Source organism: Chiloscyllium plagiosum, chromosome 11, assembly GCF_004010195.1.
Source record: "Chiloscyllium plagiosum isolate BGI_BamShark_2017 chromosome 11, ASM401019v2, whole genome shotgun sequence".
Classification (NCBI taxonomy): domain Eukaryota; kingdom Metazoa; phylum Chordata; class Chondrichthyes; order Orectolobiformes; family Hemiscylliidae; genus Chiloscyllium; species Chiloscyllium plagiosum.
The window spans coordinates 59,633,779-59,655,099 of record NC_057720.1 but is presented as its reverse complement, the minus strand read 5'-3'; the positions used below and the strand labels follow the sequence as shown (position 1 = coordinate 59,655,099).

The 21,321-nt window shown below is 39.3% G+C and overlaps 2 protein-coding genes across 9 annotated transcripts in view; one reads left to right on the top strand and one right to left on the bottom strand.

Annotated features, from left to right (window-relative positions):
* scyl3 (SCY1-like, kinase-like 3) overlaps window positions 1-4,926 on the top strand; it is a 30,553-nt gene extending 25,627 nt beyond the window's left edge. For all 5 annotated transcript variants that reach the window (XM_043699487.1, XM_043699485.1, XM_043699488.1 and 2 more), the window contains one exon: window positions 2,250-4,926. In XM_043699487.1, the coding sequence (XP_043555422.1) occupies window positions 2,250-2,303 (54 nt within the window). In that variant the 3' untranslated portion in view covers window positions 2,304-4,926. The remainder of the gene's footprint in view (window positions 1-2,249) is intronic.
* Window positions 4,927-4,998: 72 nt separating this feature from the next.
* The window catches only part of c11h1orf112 (chromosome 11 C1orf112 homolog), a 58,623-nt gene continuing 42,300 nt past the window's right edge, over window positions 4,999-21,321 (bottom strand). For 3 of the 4 annotated variants that reach the window (XM_043699473.1, XM_043699474.1, XM_043699477.1), the window contains exons 19-24: window positions 19,970-20,065; window positions 15,496-15,609; window positions 14,814-14,918; window positions 14,074-14,154; window positions 8,282-8,401; window positions 4,999-6,015 (exon numbers count right to left, since the gene is read on the bottom strand). In XM_043699473.1, coding sequence (XP_043555408.1) covers window positions 5,830-6,015; window positions 8,282-8,401; window positions 14,074-14,154; window positions 14,814-14,918; window positions 15,496-15,609; window positions 19,970-20,065 — 702 coding nt within the window. In that variant the 3' untranslated portion in view covers window positions 4,999-5,829. The remainder of the gene's footprint in view (window positions 6,016-8,281; window positions 8,402-14,073; window positions 14,155-14,813; window positions 14,919-15,495; window positions 15,610-19,969; window positions 20,066-21,321) is intronic. The other variant, XM_043699475.1, reaches the window with a different exon arrangement.

Below are 21,321 nucleotides of genomic sequence, written 5' to 3'. Positions count from 1 at the left end.
TAAACCCCATCCAGCCCTGGGGTGAATTTTCTGATCTTCCAAAATTGGCATATCCTCCTCTTTGTCAACCACAAGCCCATCTAATCTGGGAGCCTGTGTCTCCGTATTCTCACTAACATTACACTTTTTCAGTGTGAATATTGATGAAAAGTATTCATTACGCGCTTCCCCTATGTCCTCGGATTCCACACACAACTTTCCAGTACGGTCTTTGATTGGCCCTAATCTTTGAGTCATTTTTTTTTATTCCTGATATACATATGGAGGGCTTTAGGGTTTTCCTTGATCCTATCCGCCAACAACTTCTCATGTCCCCTCCTGGCTCTTCTTTGCCCTCTCTTTAGATCATTTCTGGCTAATTTACAACTCTCAAGCCCCCTAACTAAGCCTTCACGCTTCACTCTCACGTAAGCCTTCCTCTTCCTCTTGACAAGAGCTTCAACTTCTTTAGTAAACCATGGCTCCCTCTCTTGACAACTACCTCCCTGACTGATAGGTATATACTTATCAAGGACCTGCAATAGCTGTTCCTTGAATAAACTCCACATTTCAAGTGGTTGCAAAATACTTTTTATTAGCACTGTTGGCTCTCAAATTCTTAATCATAATATTGAGTTACTGGCATGTATAATTTGAGACGTGGATTAATAACTTCCAATTTATATTTGTCAAATTCTAGTTTTAGTTACCTCTACCTCTAAATCTACTGTAGGATACATTTTGAGAGTTTTACATGCCAGCACAATGTTGAGTACGTAAGCATTATTGTTTCAGTAACCCAATGATATCCATATGGATATATTCTGATTTAAGAAATCTTTAAACAAAATCCATGGGTTGTTTCAATGTAATTTATTGTTCACCCAATTGCTGTTAATATTGTTTTCAGTATCTGTTCAGTTTAGCACAAGTTTTAAAATTATCGTAAAATTTAGGGAATTTCTTGTTAATTATTGTTTTATAGTGTATGTATGATATGTGAAGGAAGTACTATTTTTGATGGTGCTTTGCAAAATTTCTAAAGGGGAATCAATATCTTTTATCATTTTCAATTCCAAAATTTCACTAGAGATTTCCATAGCTTTGATAGTACATTGTGTTTGATGACCCAACAATTTATGCGAGACGAAGTTAGTGTCACAGACGACTCAGCAGGAGAGAAAGATGATCATGGAATATTCTTGTGGAGTGATTGTGATGAACCCTAATTTCTGATGCAAAAGCAAGGGATGGCGTAAAGCAAAATTGAGTGCAAAACAGTAGGCCAAGAAACATCATATGCACTTCTCTGATTGCAGTCTCATTTTACAGTGGTGTGGTGCAGGAAATTAACACTGGCCCTAATACTAAACTTGCTGGGCCTTTCACTGGGGCAGATGCATGATAATGTTCAATAAATCTAGAAGTTCTTAGAAGTCTTTCATACCTTAAATGTTTCCCATCCAACAGCCAGCCTTGAGACCACCTGCAGCGTAAAGGCTCATTCAATCAGTTGGGGAAGTTGGACGATCATGTGCTTGTGTGATAAGCAGGTAGTGGCTAGAGAAATCGGTACTTGTTTGGAAGCAGTCTTGCTGCAGGCCAGTTGAAAAGGCACATAACTTATTGACTTAGCCTTGCTCATTTCCTTTCACTTGCCAGGCATGCTGCTGTTGGTTAAAATGAAAGTAGCCAATTGGGTTACATGTTGCCAATCAATTCCCCTCCCAAGATTTGATTGGGTATACTGCATCTTTAAAGAGATGTCTGCATTGTCGGGTTGGCTTAAAATTTTAAAAAGTTACTGGACATAAGTGTGTCCATTTTGTTCATTAATTTTAAAGTGGAAAATGGGGTACACGTGTATTCTAAAGGAGCAGAGGAGAAAGCAGATCTAGAATGGGTCACTGTGACAAGCAACTCTGACTGAAACATCTCTGAATATGTAGTACTTCTAATGACAGTGGACCCAGTCTACATGCAAGCTGGCAGGAAGTCTGGGAGCACCAGAGGCAAATAGAAAATCTAGAAAAGATGTTTTCCAATGACAAAAAGATAAAAATTTCTCCCACAGTCCGCTGTATATTTACTATAAATATATTTATTAAAATGCAAGATACTGGGGTATAACAATACATTGTCACTGCTCTGCACATGTAACTATTTGATGCCTTAAGTCTTTTTGCCTAAGGAGAGCCTAGTTTATGGGAAGGTAAGATATTGTATATATTATTATATCTTAAATATGTACTGTGTTTGGTCTTTTTCAGGTGGAAACTGAAGGCTGGGAGGATGATCTGAATTGGGAGGATAATAGTTGGTGAAATTGAAACTGTGCCTAAAACAATTTTGTAAACTAAGGTCAACATCTTTGATACTCAAAACTCAAACACTCTGGCCATATCACCTCTCCCTATTCTTTGACCAGTTTAGCTTTTGTTTAGTACAGTAAATATTGCTGGCTGCAATAAAGATCGTGGTATTTTGTTGCCTCTGCAAATACGTGAAGAAACAGTTTTTAAGGGTATCTGAGAAAGATATGTTGGGAACTACACGATGCCATCAGCTTGTTCATGTTTACTGAGATGCCATCTTATTGATATTTACCAAGTACCAGAAAATCTTTATTTTGAAATGGATTCTAATAGTAAAAATCTTATATGTTATTTGGAGGAAAGGTGTACTGATGGCTTTTCCTCTGTGACTTGCGACTAACTTACCCTCCAGATTAAAATACAAGTTTCTTTGGTGAAATGTTCAAGTAATCTAGATTTGGGTAAAAAGTGATCATTTACTGTTTTTCTGTGTACATTTAAACTAAGTGTAACAAAGCAATTTTGCTTGCACTTCAGCATAAAATGCAACCTGAGGCTAGCCCAGTGCTCCCTATTAATACAGTAGATTAAGACTCCCTGGAGGAGTTAATCTCATGCAGAAGTCACACTAACCTTAAAAAAACCTAATTTATGCTCTACAGCTTTAGAGGTAGAGCTGCTGGTGAAGTCAGCGTGCAGATACCAAAACTGAGTAAGTGCCCCATTAAATGCCAAATGTTTCTCTCCAATATAGCATTTATATTTATTAACAGTGTAAAGTCCTGCCTTAGAAGCTCCTTACTACCTGTTTAAATTGGTAAATGTAAATATTGCAGTGCCACATTGGAGAGATTGCGATTAGTTTCTTTTTTCCTGTCAAACAACAGTTTTAATACAGTTAAGTATCAATTCTGTCATGATACATTAGGGAGATTAAGATGGCAGAAAGATATGTTTTTAGATTATTGAGTGGAGGCAGGGCCAAAGTTTTTCATTTTGGTGCCATGTACATCTAGACTAATTTTAACCCCATATCAAACCAATGACTTAAGTTTTGGGAAATCACCAGGTTAGCGAAGTCTTTGAAATATTTGTTTCAGGTGCATGTAAATACTTTGACTCAAAATACCAAATATAATATTTAAATCAAGAGCTTGATACATTTTGCATATTCATTTGTGCAGAAATATTGATGGGATTGTACTGATTACTTTCATGATTACAACTATTGTGTTTGTGAACTACGCCAAAATAGTTCTAATCGAACATGTGGTTGTATTTCTGAACGTATAAATTTTAGAAGTTTTTTTTCTGATGGAAATATTTGCTTTCAGTTAGTAAATGTGACTTTAAGCTCTTGAAGTCTGTTTTCACAGTTGATGTTCCAACTCAGCAGCAAATAAATAATTCTGTGACTATTTAGTTACACATCAAATATACATAGGAATCCACTACTTACAACCAAAACGTTCTGGGTACTGAAGTCCTGTTAGAATGAAGAAGCAATTTGGTAGAACAAAAGTTAAAACAACGGCCTTCATTTTTTGCATATTGAGTCTTTATATTTGAATTAAATTATCCCTATTTACTAGCTGTCTATTTGAATTCACTTAAAATAGTTCTTACTGAGAATATGTACACAATGCAAAATAACTTCAAATTCAACTGTGATAATTAAACTTGTAGATCACAATATTTGGCATGAAAACCAAAAGTTGCATAGTACAAAAATGAAGCACGTTATATGGTAAAGCTTTTCCTGTTCAATATTAATCTATCTCTGGCATTCAATGTCAGATTGACTTGATCCTTGCCTTAGCACTGTCACGGAGGATAAAATTCAGATTTTTTCTTTTTAATTTTATTTAGTAGATCAGACTTAGATTCAGAATAAAATGCAATCTCTATGGACAATTACTGAATACACACTACTTTGACACAAAGAATTGCCAATGAACAGTTGAATTAGCAAATACCCATTTATAATGTTTGATTCTACATAATTTTAGTTATACAAACTAGCTTAAGTAATTTAAGTGAAAGGTATAAAACTGTTCATTTGTAGTCAGTTTAGAAATTGCAGGATTTAAGCAGATCAAATATGAAGGACTTAGAACTGGAACACTGGGCAAATTAATGTGAATAATCTGGGATTGGTAGTTTAATCACTTTAATTTCTCTTTTTCCCTTCAAAATTGTTAGATCAAGACATTTAAGCATCAGTGACAGTGCATTTGGAAGTTAACATAAGTAAAATGTATTTACACAAATCCTTATTCAGCAGTGTACCAAGTTAGATTAATTTAAGGATATTCACTCAACTGATTTATTTAAAATGTTTAGGTTTATTTTGAAAGTGAATTCCCAATTTTAAAAAAGCCAACTTTAAAAAGTAAAATAATTTATTGGATTCAAATGTATTAATTTTATATAATAAAGACCTATTTGAAAAAAAAGTTACATTTAACATTGGTTTTGTACTTAATTGCAACAGTGACCACATCCAGCAACAAAATCTTGATACTTCCAATTTTAAAAACACATTCTCATTGCAGATTTAAGCACTCCTTTGCAGCAGAAAAAGGAAGATCAGCTTCTTGCTGGCTGGCAGAATGTCAACACAAAGTAAGATTATCACCTCGTGCATGTTCACTTTAGCTCTTACAGAATTACTGTTTCAGAAAGCAACAAAAAATTCTAAATCTGTATCTAAACACATTAAAAATTTACTAACGAATGAGCAACAAGTACATTATGTATGGTTAATTTGATGCAAATCAATCCTGGAACATTAGTCACATGCAATTCTAGACTCTTTTGGTGATCCTGAGCAAACCTGCTTCGCATATGTTCAGACATTCACAGCTCCACTCAGTTGTAAAATGTTGGTAGAGTTAAGAATCAGTACTGTTCATTATTAAACAGAATTTGTTCCATTGGAACTCTGCACTGCTTTTAGGATCTTTTGAGGGTACTGTACATATGGTGAATTGCAGAATGCTAGAGAAGTGTGGCCCTTTTGATCTGAACTTTCAATAAAACCTGTGTAAATTTGATAACATTCGCTTGAGTAATCCCAACTTTCACATCAATTATTAGACTCTGAACTCAGTTGAGAATTTAGCACTGTGGTCACAGTTGTTTCATCAGCTTTGTGACTGTCTTAATTGTGTTGTTTAACTCCAGTACCACAGATTTATTAAAATATTGGTCAATTAGATGCTCAGTTATCTACCTGACTAGCTCAAGTAGGTACTGCTGATTCACTTTAGCTCTTACAGAATTACTGTTTCAGAAAGCAACAAAAAATTCTAAATCTGTATCTAAACACATTAAAAATTTACTAACGAATGAGCAACAAGTACATTATGTATGGTTAATTTGATGCAAATCAATCCTGGAACATTAGTCACATGCAATTCTAGACTCTCAAAAGATGGTTGACGGACATTACTGATCAATTCCATTATAGTGATGATGGTCTTGCTGCAGGGAGGAATAACGATGTTGTAATTTCTTTAGACTGTCATGTACTTTATTGCCTGCAATTGTTCAAAGCAGTGATCGTTGTATGTAGGGCTTGTAAACGGGCCTTTATCCATTCGGGTGCTGGTCCCTGTTTTATCAAGGTCTGCAGTGTTTTAAAAGCATTTTCTGCCGCTTCCAAGGCTCTCTCATACTCTTCATCAAATTGTTCCAACCGGGCACGTTTAGCAGATGGCTGAGAAAACAAAAAAAAAATTCAGTCCTACTAACAAATTCTGATGGTACGAGCTCCTGTAATGGTTCTTCACATCTGCTTGAAGCACATTTTACTCCCCTTGAGGGTTCCTGTAGGAACAGGTGTAGGCCATTCAGCCCCTCAAGCCTGTTCTTCCACTCACTAAGTCCAAATGCTGATACTCTTGATACTCTTCCTTAAATCTAAAAGAGACAAATTTTTATTAACTGAATAAAATAACTGCCATTTGAGGAAGTATTCCAAGCCTCTAGTGGTTTTTACATGTAGGAGAATTTTCTAATGTCTCTCGAGTAGCCTATTTGTAGGCCTTGTCCTTGTTCTAGAATCTTAAATCAGTGGAATTAGTTTTGTCTGTCCTGTCTTTTCCTGTTAATATCCTGAAGACCACTATTAAATTGCCCCTTTAACCTTCTAAATTCCAGAGAACAAAGGCCAAATTTATCTATTTTCCTCAATATGATCCCTGAAGTCCAGGTATCATCCTTTGTAAACCTGCATTGAACTCCCTCCAGGGCCAAAACATCCGAAGTGAGGTCTACCAAGTGTTTTGTATAACTGCAACATAACATCTTCATCCTTGTCCTGCAGCCCTTTAGGTATGAAAACCAGCATTATCAGTTTTGATTATTTCTGCATCTTTTATGTCATTTTAAAGAATTTTGCACCTAAACCCTCAAATCTTGTTGGATAGCCACTGTATTTAACATTGATTTCTTTCAGAAGGCACAATCATTTTCAATCCAAAATGGATAACCTCACATTTGCTTGCATTAAAATCCATTTGCCATACTTTGTCCATTACCTAATCTATCCATGTCCTATTGTAATTTTATGCTGTGCTGTCATCATCACTATCTACAATGCTGCCTAGTTTTGTTTTCAGCAAATTTGCATTTTTGACTTTTAATGACTTGGATAAAGGCATAAAATGAATATTGTGAATAATTCAGGCCCCAACACCAATCCCTGCAGACACCCTAGTCAAACCTTGTCAAGTTCAGTACCCTTTATTCCCTCTACTTTCTCACATACTGACCATTGCTCCACTTCCCAAATGGCACTAGCAAAAATCCTCAAGGAAAGTGGTGTAACTCCAGTTTAAATGTAATCTATCCACCTGACCTGGAAGGGATTTGATGATTCAGATATCTGAATCCCTCCCTCCTACACCAGCTCTTTAATTATGTATTCAGTTGTACTACCTTCCTAGTTCTGGCTTCACAAGCATGTGGCATGAGGGTTATCCCAAAATTACAACACTAGAGGTCCTTTTTTTTAAAGATCATCATAGAATCCCTATAGTGTGGAAACAGGCCTTTTGGCCTAACAAGTCCACAATGACCCTCTGAAGAGTAACCCACCCAGCCCCATTCCCTTACATTCCTGTCACTAATGCACCTAACCTACACACCCATGAACAATGGCCACTGACTTAACCTGCACACCTCTGCACTGTGGGAGGAAACCAGAACATCCAGAGGAAACCCACGCAGATGAGGAGAATGTGCAAACTCCACACACAGTTGCCAGAGGCTGGAATCGAACCTGGGTTCCTGGCACTGAGTGTGCTAACAACTGAGCAACCGTGCTGCTCCAAATTTGTTCCTCATTCCCTAAATTCCTTTTGCAGGACCACATCACCTTTCCTGCCTGGGTCATTCGTTCCAAAATGAACCATAATAATGTCTGCTGTTCACACTCTCCTGTCCACTAGCCTCCACTGGAGCACTGATTCCCTTCTCATTCTTTCCTCTAACACAAATACAACAACTCTCAGCAAAAGTCACGTGCTGGAGGCAACTAATTTTCTTCACTGCTGTCAGTACTTGTATTGATTGGTGAAAGGTACCAGCTGTCATTACAACACCATGTGACACGTGAGTTGACACCAGATTTTCGAAATATTTCCAAGAACAAAAAAGGATTATATTTATAAATAGGGAACAATTGTCTTTGCTGATCTCATTCAGGGTAGCAACTTAGATACTATACCCTGTTTTAGGTTTTTGGAAATGAGTCAAGCTATCTGGTGCTGATAGCCATTGTAAAACTCCATTTGGAAATATGCATGAATGATTAAGCCATGACAGATTAGGCTCAGTTGTGTTGCATTACATTGTCGAAGTCTGTCAAAATTCATAACAATTGCCACAAAGACAAAGTACCAGACCATGGTCACTAATCATAATTAAGAAATAGTGAGCCTGCAGTTAAAATCTTCTAAAGGAAGTAGCAAAGTACATACCTCCACCACAGAGTCATTCACTGCACATCGATTTAGGTGAGTGAAATGTGCATCTAGAATTGCATTTTGTTGTTTTAACCTTTCCACTTGTAATTCCTTGGATTCAACTGTTGTGATCACCTGTGAAACAAAAAGAAAACATTTAACACTGGAAGGGGTCCTACAGAGAATAAAACTTTCTTCATTTGGTTTTTGCAGAAGTTTAAGTTTTAGAAATTTCATGAGGTTTGCGAGGGTGGGCACTGCATTTAAGTAATCAATCAAATTCCAGAGAAACCTAGCAAACTCTGATCACCAACTCTGGTTTGATTGCAACTCCTTTGTTGACATCTTTAACATCTTGTCTGAAGGTATAACAACTAACTTGATGAAAAGAGTTAGCTTAATGTTATCACTGAAAAATCCAGGATCCAACCAATCTTATAACCCTGACCAAAAACATTGTTTTCCAAATTTAGATAATTTCCATGTCTTCATTTCTGTTAATACAATCCAAGCGGAAGGACATTAAGCCTAGATTGTCTTGGATTTTCATTAGCTAGGAGATCTTGCATTCCTATTCAATAAGACCATTAGACATAGGAGTGGAAGTAAGGCCATTTCAGCTCATTAAGTCCACTGTGCAATTTAATCATGGCTGATGGGCATTTCAACTCCACTCACCCTGGCCCTTAAGTTCTTGATCGCGCAAGGAATTATCAAACTCTGCCTTGAAGACATTTAATGTCCTGGCCTCCACTGTGCTCCTTGGCAGGCCCACCACATTCTGGCTGAAGAAATGTCTCCTCATTTCTGTTCTAAGCTGACCCCTCTAATTCTAAGGCTGTGCCCACAGGTCCTAGTCACCCTGACTAACGGAAACAAATTCCCAGCATCCACCCTTTCTAAGCCATGCATTATCTTAAGTTTCTATTTGATCTCCCCTCAAGCTTCTAAACTCTAATGAATACAATCCCAGGTTCCTCAGCCGTCCATCATATGTTAGGCCTACCATTCCAGGGATCATCTGCTGGACACGCTCCAGTGCCAGTATGTCCTTGCTAAGGTGTAGGGCTGAAATTGGACACAGTATTCCAAATGGGGACTAACTAGAGCTTTATAAAGTCTCAGAAGCACATTGCTGCTTTTATATTCCAATCCTCTTGAGATAAATGACAACATTACATTCGCTTTCTTAATCACGGACTCAACTTTCAAGTTTACCTTTACAGAATCTTGGACTAGCACTCCCAGATCCCTTTGTACTTCAGCTTTATGAAATTTCTCACCATTTGGAAAAAAAAAGAACACAGGCATGGACTATTTTCTAAAGTGCAAGACCTCGCATTTACTCATGTTGAACTTCATCAGCCATTTCCTGGATCACTCTCCTAAACCTTCTAAATCTTTCTGCAGCCTCCCCAACTCCTCAGAACTATCCACCTAACTTTGTATTATCGGCAAACTTCGCCAGGATGCCCCCAGTTCCTTCATCCAGATCATTAATATATAAAGTGAACAGCTGCGACTCCAACACTGAACCCTGCGGGACACCACTTGTCACTGGCTGCCGTTCCAAAAATGAACCTTTTATCCCAACTCTTTGCCTTCTGTCAGACAGCCATGCCAGTACCTCACCTCTCACACCATAGGCCCTCACCTTACTCAACAGACTCCCATTAGGCACTTTATCAAAGGCCTTTTGGAAGTCTAGATAGATAACATCCACTGGGTTTCCCTGGTCTAACCTACTTGTTACCTCTTCAAAGAATTCTAACAGCTTTGTCAGGCACAACCTCCCCTTAACTTATTCCATGCTGACTTGTTCTAATCCGACCCTGCACTTCCAAGAATTTAGAAATCTCATTCTTAATGGATTCTAGAATTTTACCAACAACCGAGGTTAGGCTAACCGGCCTATAATCCATCTTTTGTCTTAATCCTTTCTTGAACAAGGGGGTTACAACAGTGATTTTCCAATAATCTAGTGCTTTCCCTGACTCCAGTGACTTTTGAAAGATCACAACCCACACTTCTGCTATTTCCTCAGCCACCTCCCTCAGAACTCTAGGATGTAGCCCATCAGGGCCAGAAGATTTATAAATTTTTAGACCTTTTAGCTTTTCTAGCACTTTCTCTTTTGTAACAGCTACCATCCTTAACTCTGCCCCTGACTCTCCTTAATTGTTGGGATATTACTCATGTCTTTCACTGTGAAGACTAATGCAATGTACTTATTAAGTTCTTCAGCTATTGCCTTATCTCCCATCACTAGTCTTCCAGCATCAGTTTGGAGCAGCCCAATGTCTACTTTTGCATCTCGATTATGTATTGAAAGAAACTTTGACTATCATTTCTAATATTACTGGCTAGCCTACCTTCATATTTGATCCTCTCCTTCTTTATTTATATCTTTGTTATCCTCTTTGTTTTTGTAGCCTTCCCAATCTTGATTTCCCAGTGCTGTTGGCCACTTTATAGGCTCTCTCTCTTTCTCTGATACATTTCCTGCTTTCCTTTGTCAGCCATGGCTATCTAATGCCCCCCAGTCCCAGTTGTTGCTCTACTGTCCTCCCCGCTAGGCTCTGCTTCCAGTCTATTTTTGTCAGTTCCTCTCTCATGCCCCTGTAATTACCTTTTATTTAACTGTAACATCACTACATCCGATTTTGCCTTCTCTCAAGCTGCAGACTGAACTCTACCATATCATGAATCGCTGCCTCCTAAATGTTCCCTTGCATTAAGATTGTTTATAAAACTGGCTCATTACATAGCTCTAAATCCAGAATAACCTGCTCCCTTGTGGGCTCCATCACAAGCTGTAAGCATTCCATGAATTCCCTTTCTTTGGATCCACTGGCAACATTATTCACCCAGTCCACCCGAATATTGAAGTTCCCCATGATCACTGTGACCTTACCTTTTTGACATGCCCTATCTATTTCCCGTTACATCTTGCACCCCTGGTCCTGACCACTACTGGGAGGTCTGTACATCACTCCCATTATGTTTTTTTTGCCTTTGTGGTTCCTCAAGTCCAGAACACAGACTCCACAATTTGACCCTATGTAATTCAGTGCCACAGATTTATTTTCATTCTTAACTAACAAGGCAACCCCACCCCCTCTGCTCACCTCCCTGTCTTTTCGATAAGTTGTAAATCCTTGGATGTTTAACTGCCAGTCCTGAACCCCCTGCAACCATGTCTCTATGATGCCTACCACATCATAATCATTCACGATGATTTGTGCCGTTGAATTCATCTACTTTATGAATGCTACAAGCGTTCAGGTAAAGTGCTTTAATGCTAACTTTCTTACCATTATTAGGGATATTGGAAATCATTTATTGTCTTAAGTTATCCTTCCTTTTTTGCTGCATTCCTAGTCTGTCTTGAGCTTAAGCCCACCTGCACACATGCTATCCTGCTGCTTCTTTCCCTTTCTCTTCCCTCTGACTCAGAAGTTTAAAGTTCTACTGACCACCCTATTTATTTTATAAGATTACTATGCAAATTAATAGCTGCCTATAACATAGCGTTTATTGTTAAAACAATAATCAGATTAGAATTCTGAAAACACTTGTCCAACAAACTACATAGCAAGCAACATAGCCTGTTGTGTGCATACAGCCTTGAATTCTGACTTCTGTGCGATTGTACTTTTATTTTCTACAATTCTATAAACTAAGAACAAAACAGTTTAGACACTAAGTTCCACTAGTATACATCCCAATCTTCAAATGATGGGTAGGTCAGCACATCAATGCAAAAGGTGAGGCTTAAGTACTTGCAACTACCTTCACCCAGAAGGCCAAGTGGATGATCAATCTCAGCCTCCATTGGTTATCCTAGCATCATGGATGCCGGTCTTAAGCCAATTAGATTCACGCCATGTGACAACAAGAAATGGCTGGAGGTAATGGATACTGCAAAGGCTTTGAGCCCTCAACATTCTGGGAATAGTACTAAATGAGCTTGCTCCAGAACTTACTGCACCCTTAGCCAAAGTGTTCCAGTATAACTACAACACATTTCAGCCTTGGTTCAAACATGGCCACCTCAACTGCTTTTGAGAGGTGAGTTGGGAGTGACTGCCTTTGACATCAAGGCCACATTTGACAAAGGAGCCCAAGCAAAACTAGAGTCAGTGGGTAGGGTGGAGAATCTCTGCTAGTTGACGTCAAACCTGGCACCATGGAAGATCAGTGTGGCTGTTTGAGGTCAGTCACTTCAGCTCCAGGACTTATTCCTGGAGGACTTTGTCAAGATAGTGTCCTTGGCCCAACCACCTTCATTAAATGATCGTCCATCCATCCTAAACTGAGTGGTGGGGATGTTCACTGCTGAATGCAGAAGGTTCAGTACCAGTTGTAACTCCTCAGATGTTCAAGCTGTCTATATTCATTTACAAGACCTAGACAATATCAAAAGACCTAGACAATATCAAAAGAACCACGCAATGACCAACTTCAACAATGAATGTCAAAGGATGATGGTTATATTTTATGGTATCACTGAATACTCATTATCAACATCTTGGGGGTTTCCACAAACCAGAAATTGAACTGAACTAGCTACATAAATACCAAGACTATTCTTGTAGTGTTGGTATTTAAGAGCAGATCAGAGATTAAGAATCCTACAGTGAGTAACTGAACTTCCAACACCTGTCCATCATTTGCAAGAGACAAGTCAGGAATATGATGGAATACTCTTCACTTGCCTAGGTAAGTCCAGCTCCAACAACACTCAAGAAGATTGACACCACGCAGGATAGAACAACTGACTTTTGCCACCACACCTATAAATATTCACTTCCTCCACCATCAGCACTCAGCGGTGCACTGAATACCATTGACAAGGTGCATTGCAGAAATTCACCAAGGCTCTGGGTATAGGTTTGCTCGCTTAGCTGGGAGGTAACACCATAGTAGGTAACACCATCAGTGAGCCTCTGGATGAAGCACTGGTGGCATAGCCTGCTTTCTATTTAGGTGTTGAGATTTCCTTGGGTTGGTGATGTCATTTCCTGATCCTGAGAAGAAAACCTCAACACAAACAGAAAGCAGGCCATGCCACCAGTGCTTCATCCGGAGGCTCACTGATGATTTTATTTGTACAGTGATGAAACATCTGAGAATGAACCTTCCAGCTCAGCAAGCAAACCTACATTCAGAACCTCAACCTGAGCTACAAGTCTTCTCAAAACTTTCTATTCACCAAGACTCCTTAGGCAATTCCTTCCAAACCTAGGACCACTACCATCTAGAAGGGCAAGGGCAGGAGATTTTTGGGAAAACCACCATTTCCAAGTTCCCCTCAAAGCCATTCATCACCCAGACTTGGAAATATATTGTTGCTCCTTCAGTGTTGCTGGGTCAAAAATTCTGGATCTCCCTCCCTAATGGCATTGTGTGTCTACTTATACCAAAGAGACTGCAGTGGTTCAAGATGGCAGTTCACCACTACCTTCTCAAGCTGAACTAGGGATGAGCATTAAATAGTGACCCAGTCAGCAACACTCCCATCCCATGAATGAATAAAAAAAATGCCAGAACTGTTTGCTTACTTCTGAGCTTCTTTTTCTGCTTTATTAATAATTGAATACACCTTGTTTTTGGTTCCATGAATGGGCTTCAAACTTTAAATATTAGGTTTAATATTAAGTTGAGCTAACTTTTTCTCTCATGGTAGTTCTACAAATAAAATAAAGCAGAAAAAGAAGCTCAGAAGTAAGCAAATTTTATCATTAAACAACTTAAAAAAAATAGGAAATTAGACTTTCATAGGAAACAGTTTAAGTTAAATGTACCTTGTTCAAGAAGCTTACAACTCTGCACTTTGATTCTCCTGACTCAAGGCTTTGAGGAACCACTTCCTCATGGCATGTCTTCTAAAACAAGAAGAAGTTTTATCAGTGACAGACTATTGAGTCAAAATGGTTAATGACAAAACTACAAATTGAATCATGTATCCTGCATTATAAATCAACCACACTAGTTAACATTTAAGTGGGTTGGAATAGTGCTGTCTTACGGAAAAGTCACTTTTTCAAAGCTGAAGGGGCAAGTTTTTGTTAACATGAATGGACTACAAACTTCCTCTCTTTTGAAGTGATAACCTTACATAACCTCAAACATCATTATTGAAGGAAAAATAATTTAATTTGATCAACTTTATTCATAGTTATTAGTTGTCATTCAACAATCTATAAATTCCCATGAGCCAGGCTGTGCAGTGAGTACTATATAAATTCAAGTATTGATTATTGTTTGAAACCATTTACACTGCATGCTTCGTCAGAGTTCACAATTCACTACACAGCAGATCCAACAACAGATCAGTTTTGCACACTCAATACAAAAATAGCTCAGTCCATTCATAGCAGATATGAAATAACAGACTATTATACGTCGATGATTGTTCCCAGACGTAACTGATTAACTGTCCTAGAAATATTTAATATGCATAAGTTAGTAACTTATACCTGCAGTATAAATCAAACTGTGTAACTGCACTGAATACTATAACTATGTAAGAGTGATTTGTTACCTCAGCAAACAATGTGAATCCTTGTAGTGCATGTTGAAGAATTAGCCAGGATTTGTCTTCTAGAAGGGATGCAAAGAGGCAAGGCAGCTTCAGAAGGACTGCATGCTGCAGGGAATTGAAACAAACTCTCAAATCTTTATAGTTGAAGGTAAAATCGCCACGTTATCAGGGGTAAACTAAATGGTTTATTCAACTAGATATACTGTCTTTACCCTCAATCCCAGAATAGACCTGTAATTACAGCAGCATCAACACTTAGTTACAAAGTAGACACTTATAAAAAGCACTATGTAAAAGTAAATGCAGGTCTTTGTATTTAGATGGATTGAATGGAAATTTTGTAAACTCTCATTTCTTCGGAGTAGATGTAAATTTAACCTAATTTCTAACACATAGTCTGCAACTCAAATAGTTTTGCAATTATTAGAAATTTATCTGCTGTGAAATGTGAAAGCTAGACCAATAGGGTAGATAATGTTCATCTAAGGATGATCCAGATTACATCTGCCTGAGGAATACTTCATAATCGCAGAGTATAAAACCTAAAAAAGTGGTCCATTCCCTAGTCATGACATACCACAGATTCATAAAACAAAAAAAGTTAAAGAATGAGAGCAGTAAAATAATTTTAAAGGTTTCCTTAGGAGACATTGGGATTTAAAGATGACAAAACACAGAATACCTGAACATCTGGTGGTATAATTATCTTTCCAAGGGAACTTAAGAAGTCCAGCGCAGCAATACGAACAATATCAGGGGGATTCAGAGGAAGAAGGGAATTGAGGAATAATACCACCTATTGCACAAATAGGATAATTATTATTCTAATAAGAAAAATCCAACAGTATTGAATTTCTTTTCCTGAATTGTAAGATTCTCCTAACCATATCAGAAAACCACTAGACTTGGCTTTTGACTAATAGCTACATCTATGTCTTCTCATTAACCGCTAAATCATGCCCTATTTTACAGCATTTCCCATCTTGAGAAAGCGCATAAATATTATAGTTCTTCAGTAACTAGCATTTATCCTAAAACCAATTAATATTATACTGAGAATTTGATGATTTATCTTTCTATACATTCATATTATTACAAGATATACACACAGATCTCATCATGAGGTGCCGGAAGACTGGAGGTTGGCAAATGTGGTGCCACTGTTTAAGAAGGGCAGTAAAGGCCAGCCAGGGAACCATAGACCGGTGAGCTTGACCTCGGTGGTGGGCAAGTTGTTGAAGGGAATCCTGAGGGACAGGATGTACATGTATTTGGAAAGGCAAAGACTGATTAGGGATAGTCGACATGGCTTTGTACGTGGGAAATCATGTCTCACAAACTTGATTGAGTTTTTTGAAGAAGTAACAAAGAGGATTGATTAGAGCAGAGCAGTAGATGTGATCTATATGGACTTCAATAAGGCGTTTGACAAGGTTCCCCATGGGAGACTGATTAGCAAAGTTAGATTCCATGGAATACAAGGAGAACTAGCCATTTGGATACAGAACTGGCTCAAAGGTAGAAGACAGAGGGTGGTGGTGGAGGGTTGTTTTTTTCAGACAGGAGGCCTGTGACGAGTGGAGTACCACAAGGATTGGTGCTGGGCCCTCTATTTTTTGTCATTTACATAAATGATTTGGATGTGAGCATGGTAGATAGGATAGTGAAGAAGGCATTTGATATGCTTTCCTTTATTGGTCAGAGTATTGAGTACTGGAGTCGGGAGGTCATGTTGAGGCTGTACAGGACATTGGTTAGGCCACTGTTGGACTATTGTGTTCAAAGTTTGTGAGAAGATTTGTAGCTCGGGTGCTCGCTGTTGTGGTTGTGTTCCCAGCTCGGTGAACAGAACCATAACGACTATTGTGTGCAATTCTGGTCTCCTTCCTATCGGAAAGATGTTGTGAAACTTGAAAGAGTGCAGAAAAGATTTACAACTACGTTGCCAGGGTTGGAGGATCTGAGCTACAGGGAGAGGCTGAACAGGTTGTGGCTGTTTTCCCTGGAGCGTCGGAGGCTGAGGGGTGACCTTATAGAGGTTTACAATATTATGAGGGGCATGGATAGGGTAAACAGGCAAAGTCTTTTCCCTGGGGTTGGGGAGTCCAGAACTAGAGGGAATAGGTTTAGGGTGAGAGGAGAAAGATATAAAAGAGACCTGAAGGGCAATGTTTTCACGCAGAGGGTGGTACGTGTATGGAATGGGCTGCCAGAGGAAGTAGTGGAGGCAGGTACAATTGCAACATTTAAGAGGCATTTGGATGGGTATATGAATAGGAAGGGTTTGGAGGGATATGGGCCGGGTGCTGGCAGTTGGGACGAGATTGAGTTGGGATATCTGGTCGGCATGGACAGGTTGGACCGAAGGGTCTGTTTCCATGCTGTACATCTCTTTATGACCCTATGTGGCCTCAAGACACCTCCATCCCAATTGTTACAAATGCAAATTTTATAAGATTGTTATGTTTTGGGGGTCTTTGAAATTTAGGGCAAAATTAAGATGGGCATTGAGAAGGAAGAATCCACAGGTTATGTACTATTAGCTTACAGGATATTTTCTTAACAACACTGAACCTCACAGTGTCATCTGTAAGGATCCAAGAGAGCAGAGTTAGAGGAAGCAGTTCTCTATGGTTCACCAAACAAGACAGTATGTGGAAACCTGTGCTTGGGTTGAAGGGAATGATTTCATGAGGATTTAAACAAGAATGGAAAATCTGCCCAAAGATCTCCAGGATAATCCTAATGCTCAGGATTTAGAAGTTGTTGCTGTAAAAGGAAATAAAAAGCAACTAATCCACAGGAAATAAGAATCACTTTGGAATCATTTTGGGAGAACTGTGTGTCTACTTAAGGAACAGAGTAAAGTATAACCCTGGAGAGAGATTTTTCAGACATTTTAAGTAAGGGCTATTCTCTGTATTTTAGAGTATAAGTTGCCTACTGAAATAGTGTTTAGTCAATGTTACTGTAAGTTTCAGTATTACAGTATAAGTCTTAAAACTTAATCTTGTCATGTGATCCTTTCAACTTTCACTGGAAGACTGACTTACTTTCAAGATGGTATTGGTCTCAATTAGAATCGTAAGAACATTACAAACACTTCACAGAAACATAACAGAAAAAACATGAGAACAGAAGGAGTGACCAAAAGTTTGATCGAAGTGGAGATTCTTAAAGAGAGATAGCCACAGAAAGGCAAAAAAGTTTGGAACATGGAGTCGTATACAACATTTGCAGAAGTAAGCCACTGAGGGTAATGCACAGGAAACCAGCATGAAATAGGTTGAAACTTTAGGGGAGGCTTATTGTGATTGAGGAGGTTACAATGATAGACAAGGCCACAAAAATATCTAAATTGTGTCCGAGCTGAAGACATGAGACCCAACTGCCTTCGCAACCTTTATTCTCCCTTCGAATAGATTTATGTGCAACTCTTCCCAATTATCCACCATTTCCCAGTTTTTGAATTCTTTCTGAGGCCTTAAATCACATCACGGTTTCACAATTCACAGTTTGTGTGGTCAAGAGAGGAGGGGAGGCTGCGAGATAGGTGAATAAACTGACTAAATCACTGCATGGCAGTGTTCAAGCCGTTTTGGAGAATGCAGTTTTAGTCATTGTGGTTGTGTTTTTTTTAAAGCAACAGGGACAAAAATCACAAAAAAGAGAATTCAATGAATTGAGAGAAAACTATCTTAAAGTCTTTAACACAGATTGTAAATATTTGTCGGCACTCCTTAGAAAAATAAACTACTAATGTCAGTATACCTCCCTTGAACAAGACAGTGGAATTATCAATAGAAAACACTGAGCTAGTGGAAATATCAAACAGTTTATTTTGTCTGTCTTCACTGTGACAATGCTGTCACTTGAAAAAAAGCAAGGACACATAGTTTTGTGAAGGGGAGGTCGTGCCTCACAAACCTTATTGAGTTCTTTGTGAAGGTGACCAAACAGGTGAATGAGGGTAAAGCGGTTGATGTGGAGTGTAAAGATTTCAGTAAGGCATTTGATAAGATTCCCCATGGTAGGCTATTGCACAAAATACAGAGACATGGGATTGAGGGTGATTTAGTGGTTTGGATCAGAAATTAGCTAGCTGAAAGAAGACAGAGGGTGATGGTTGATGGGAAATATTCATCCTGGTGGGGTACCACAAGTATCTATTTTAGGTTCACTTTTATTTGTCATTTTTTATAAATGACCTGGATAAGGGCATAGAAGGATGAGTCAGTAAATTTGTGGATGACACTAAGGTCGGTAGAGTTGTGGATAGTGACGAAGGATGTTATAGGTTACAGAGAGACATAGATAAGCTGCAGAGCTGAGCTGAGAGTTTAATGCGGAAAAGTGTGAGGTGATTCACTTTGGAAGGAGTAACTGGAATGCAGAGTACTAATGGTAAGATTCTTGGCAGTGTAGATGAGCAGAGAGATCTTGGTGTTAGCTTGTATTGGTAGAGGGGTTGAGTTTTGGAACCATGTGATCATCTTGCAGCTGTACAAAACTCTGGTGGGGCCATAGTTGGAGTATTGCATACAGTTCTGGTCACCGCATTATAGAAAGGATGTGGAAGCTGTGGAAAGGGTTCAGAGGAGATTTATTGGGATGTTACCTGATATGGAGGGAAGGTCTTATGAAGAAAGGCTGAGGGACTTGAGGCTGTTTTCATTAGAGAGAAGAAGGTTGAGAGGTGACTTAATTAAGGCATAAGAGGGTTAGATAGATTGGACAGTGAGAGCCTTTTTCCTCAGATGGTGATGGCTCGCACGAGGGGACACAGCTTTAAATTGAGAGATGATAGATATAAGACTGACGTCTGAGGTAGTTTCTTTACTCAGAGACACAATAAATGACATGTGGAAGAGCAGGTGAAACTTTGATGAATGTGGAAGACTACTTTGGGCCTTGGACAGAGATGAGGGGGGAGTTGTGGGTGCAGGTTTTGCAATTCCTGCAGTGGCAGAGGAAGGTACCAGGAGGGGAGGGTGGGTTGTTAGGGGTGCGGACTTGACCAGGTAGTCGCGGAGGGAACGGTCTTTGCAGAAAGCAGATGGGTTGGGGATGGAAATATATCTCTGGTGGTGGGGTAGGGGGGTAGAATGCACTGCCTGCAACAGTAGTAGGCTCGCCAATTTCAAGGGCATCCTTACCTGAGCTATCAATAATGGCCCTACTGCTTGAATCAACAGTGAAACGAGAGAAAGAAGCAGAGAGGTTGTCTGCTGAATACAACGCTGGCTCAGGACCTGTTTGAAGAAAAGGAAAACTGTGTTCATATGGAAGCAAAATAAGATTATCAACATTTTAAAAAGTAAATAACTTAATTTCTGTTCCACGCTCCTAACAAATGTTTGCTTTAGTTTGAGTGCTGATACAAAGATATTATTGGAGGATACTAAGCACCAGGACATTTGAGAGAAACCCAGCAGTACATCAAAACCAAAAACTGAAACTGCTGGAAAACTCAGCAGGTCTTGCACCTGTGGACAAAAGACAGAGTTAATGTTTTGGGTCTACAGACCCTTCTTCAGAACATTATCAAAAATATACTCAGGGAGAAACTACAAGTACTGGTTTCCTTCCAAGAGGCTATATTGAAGCAGAAAAATATAATGGAGAAATAAGGAGAATCGTTAGAGATGAATGAAGGCAATATATTGCAAATGCTGGAAATCTGCTACAAACAGAGAATGCTCAAGAAACTCAGTAGTTCTGGCAGTACCTGTGGAGAGAGAAGCGGAGTTAACATTTTGAGTTTGGTAGGACTCTTATTCAGATGTTAGAAAATGTCTTCAATATATATCTTTGAGGCAGAGAACTAGTACATATAGTCATAGAGTTGTACAGCACGGAAAAATAGACCCTTCGGTCCAACTCACCCACGCCGACTAGATATCCTGACCTAATCTAGTCCCATTTGCCTGTACTTGGCCCATAAGCATCTCATCCACATCCCGCACCTCCACCCTTGAACCCCAGCCCTCCAACCACAACAAGGACAGAACCCCCTGGTCCTCACCTTCACCCCACCAACCTCTGCATAAATCACATCATCCATCGACATTTCCGCCACCTACAAACGGACCCCACCACCAGAGATATATTTCCATCCCCAACCCATCTGCTTTCTGCAAAGACCGTTCCCTCCGCGACTACCTGGTCAAGTCCGCACCCCTAACAACCCACCCTCCCCTCCTGGTACCTTCCTCTGCCACTGCAGGAATTGCAAAACCTGCACCCACAACTCCCCCCTCATCTCTGTCCAAGGCCCAAAGTAGTCTTCCACATTCATCAAAGTTTCACCTGCCCTTCCACATGTCATTTATTGTGTCTGTTGCTCCCTTTGCGATCTCCTCTACACTGGAAAGACTGGACGCCTTCTAGCAGAGCACATCAGAGAACATCTCCGGGACACCCCAGCAAACAACCCCACCTCCCCACAGCCAAACATTTCAACTCCCCCTCCCACTTTGCCAAGGACATGCAGTTCCTGGGCCTCCTC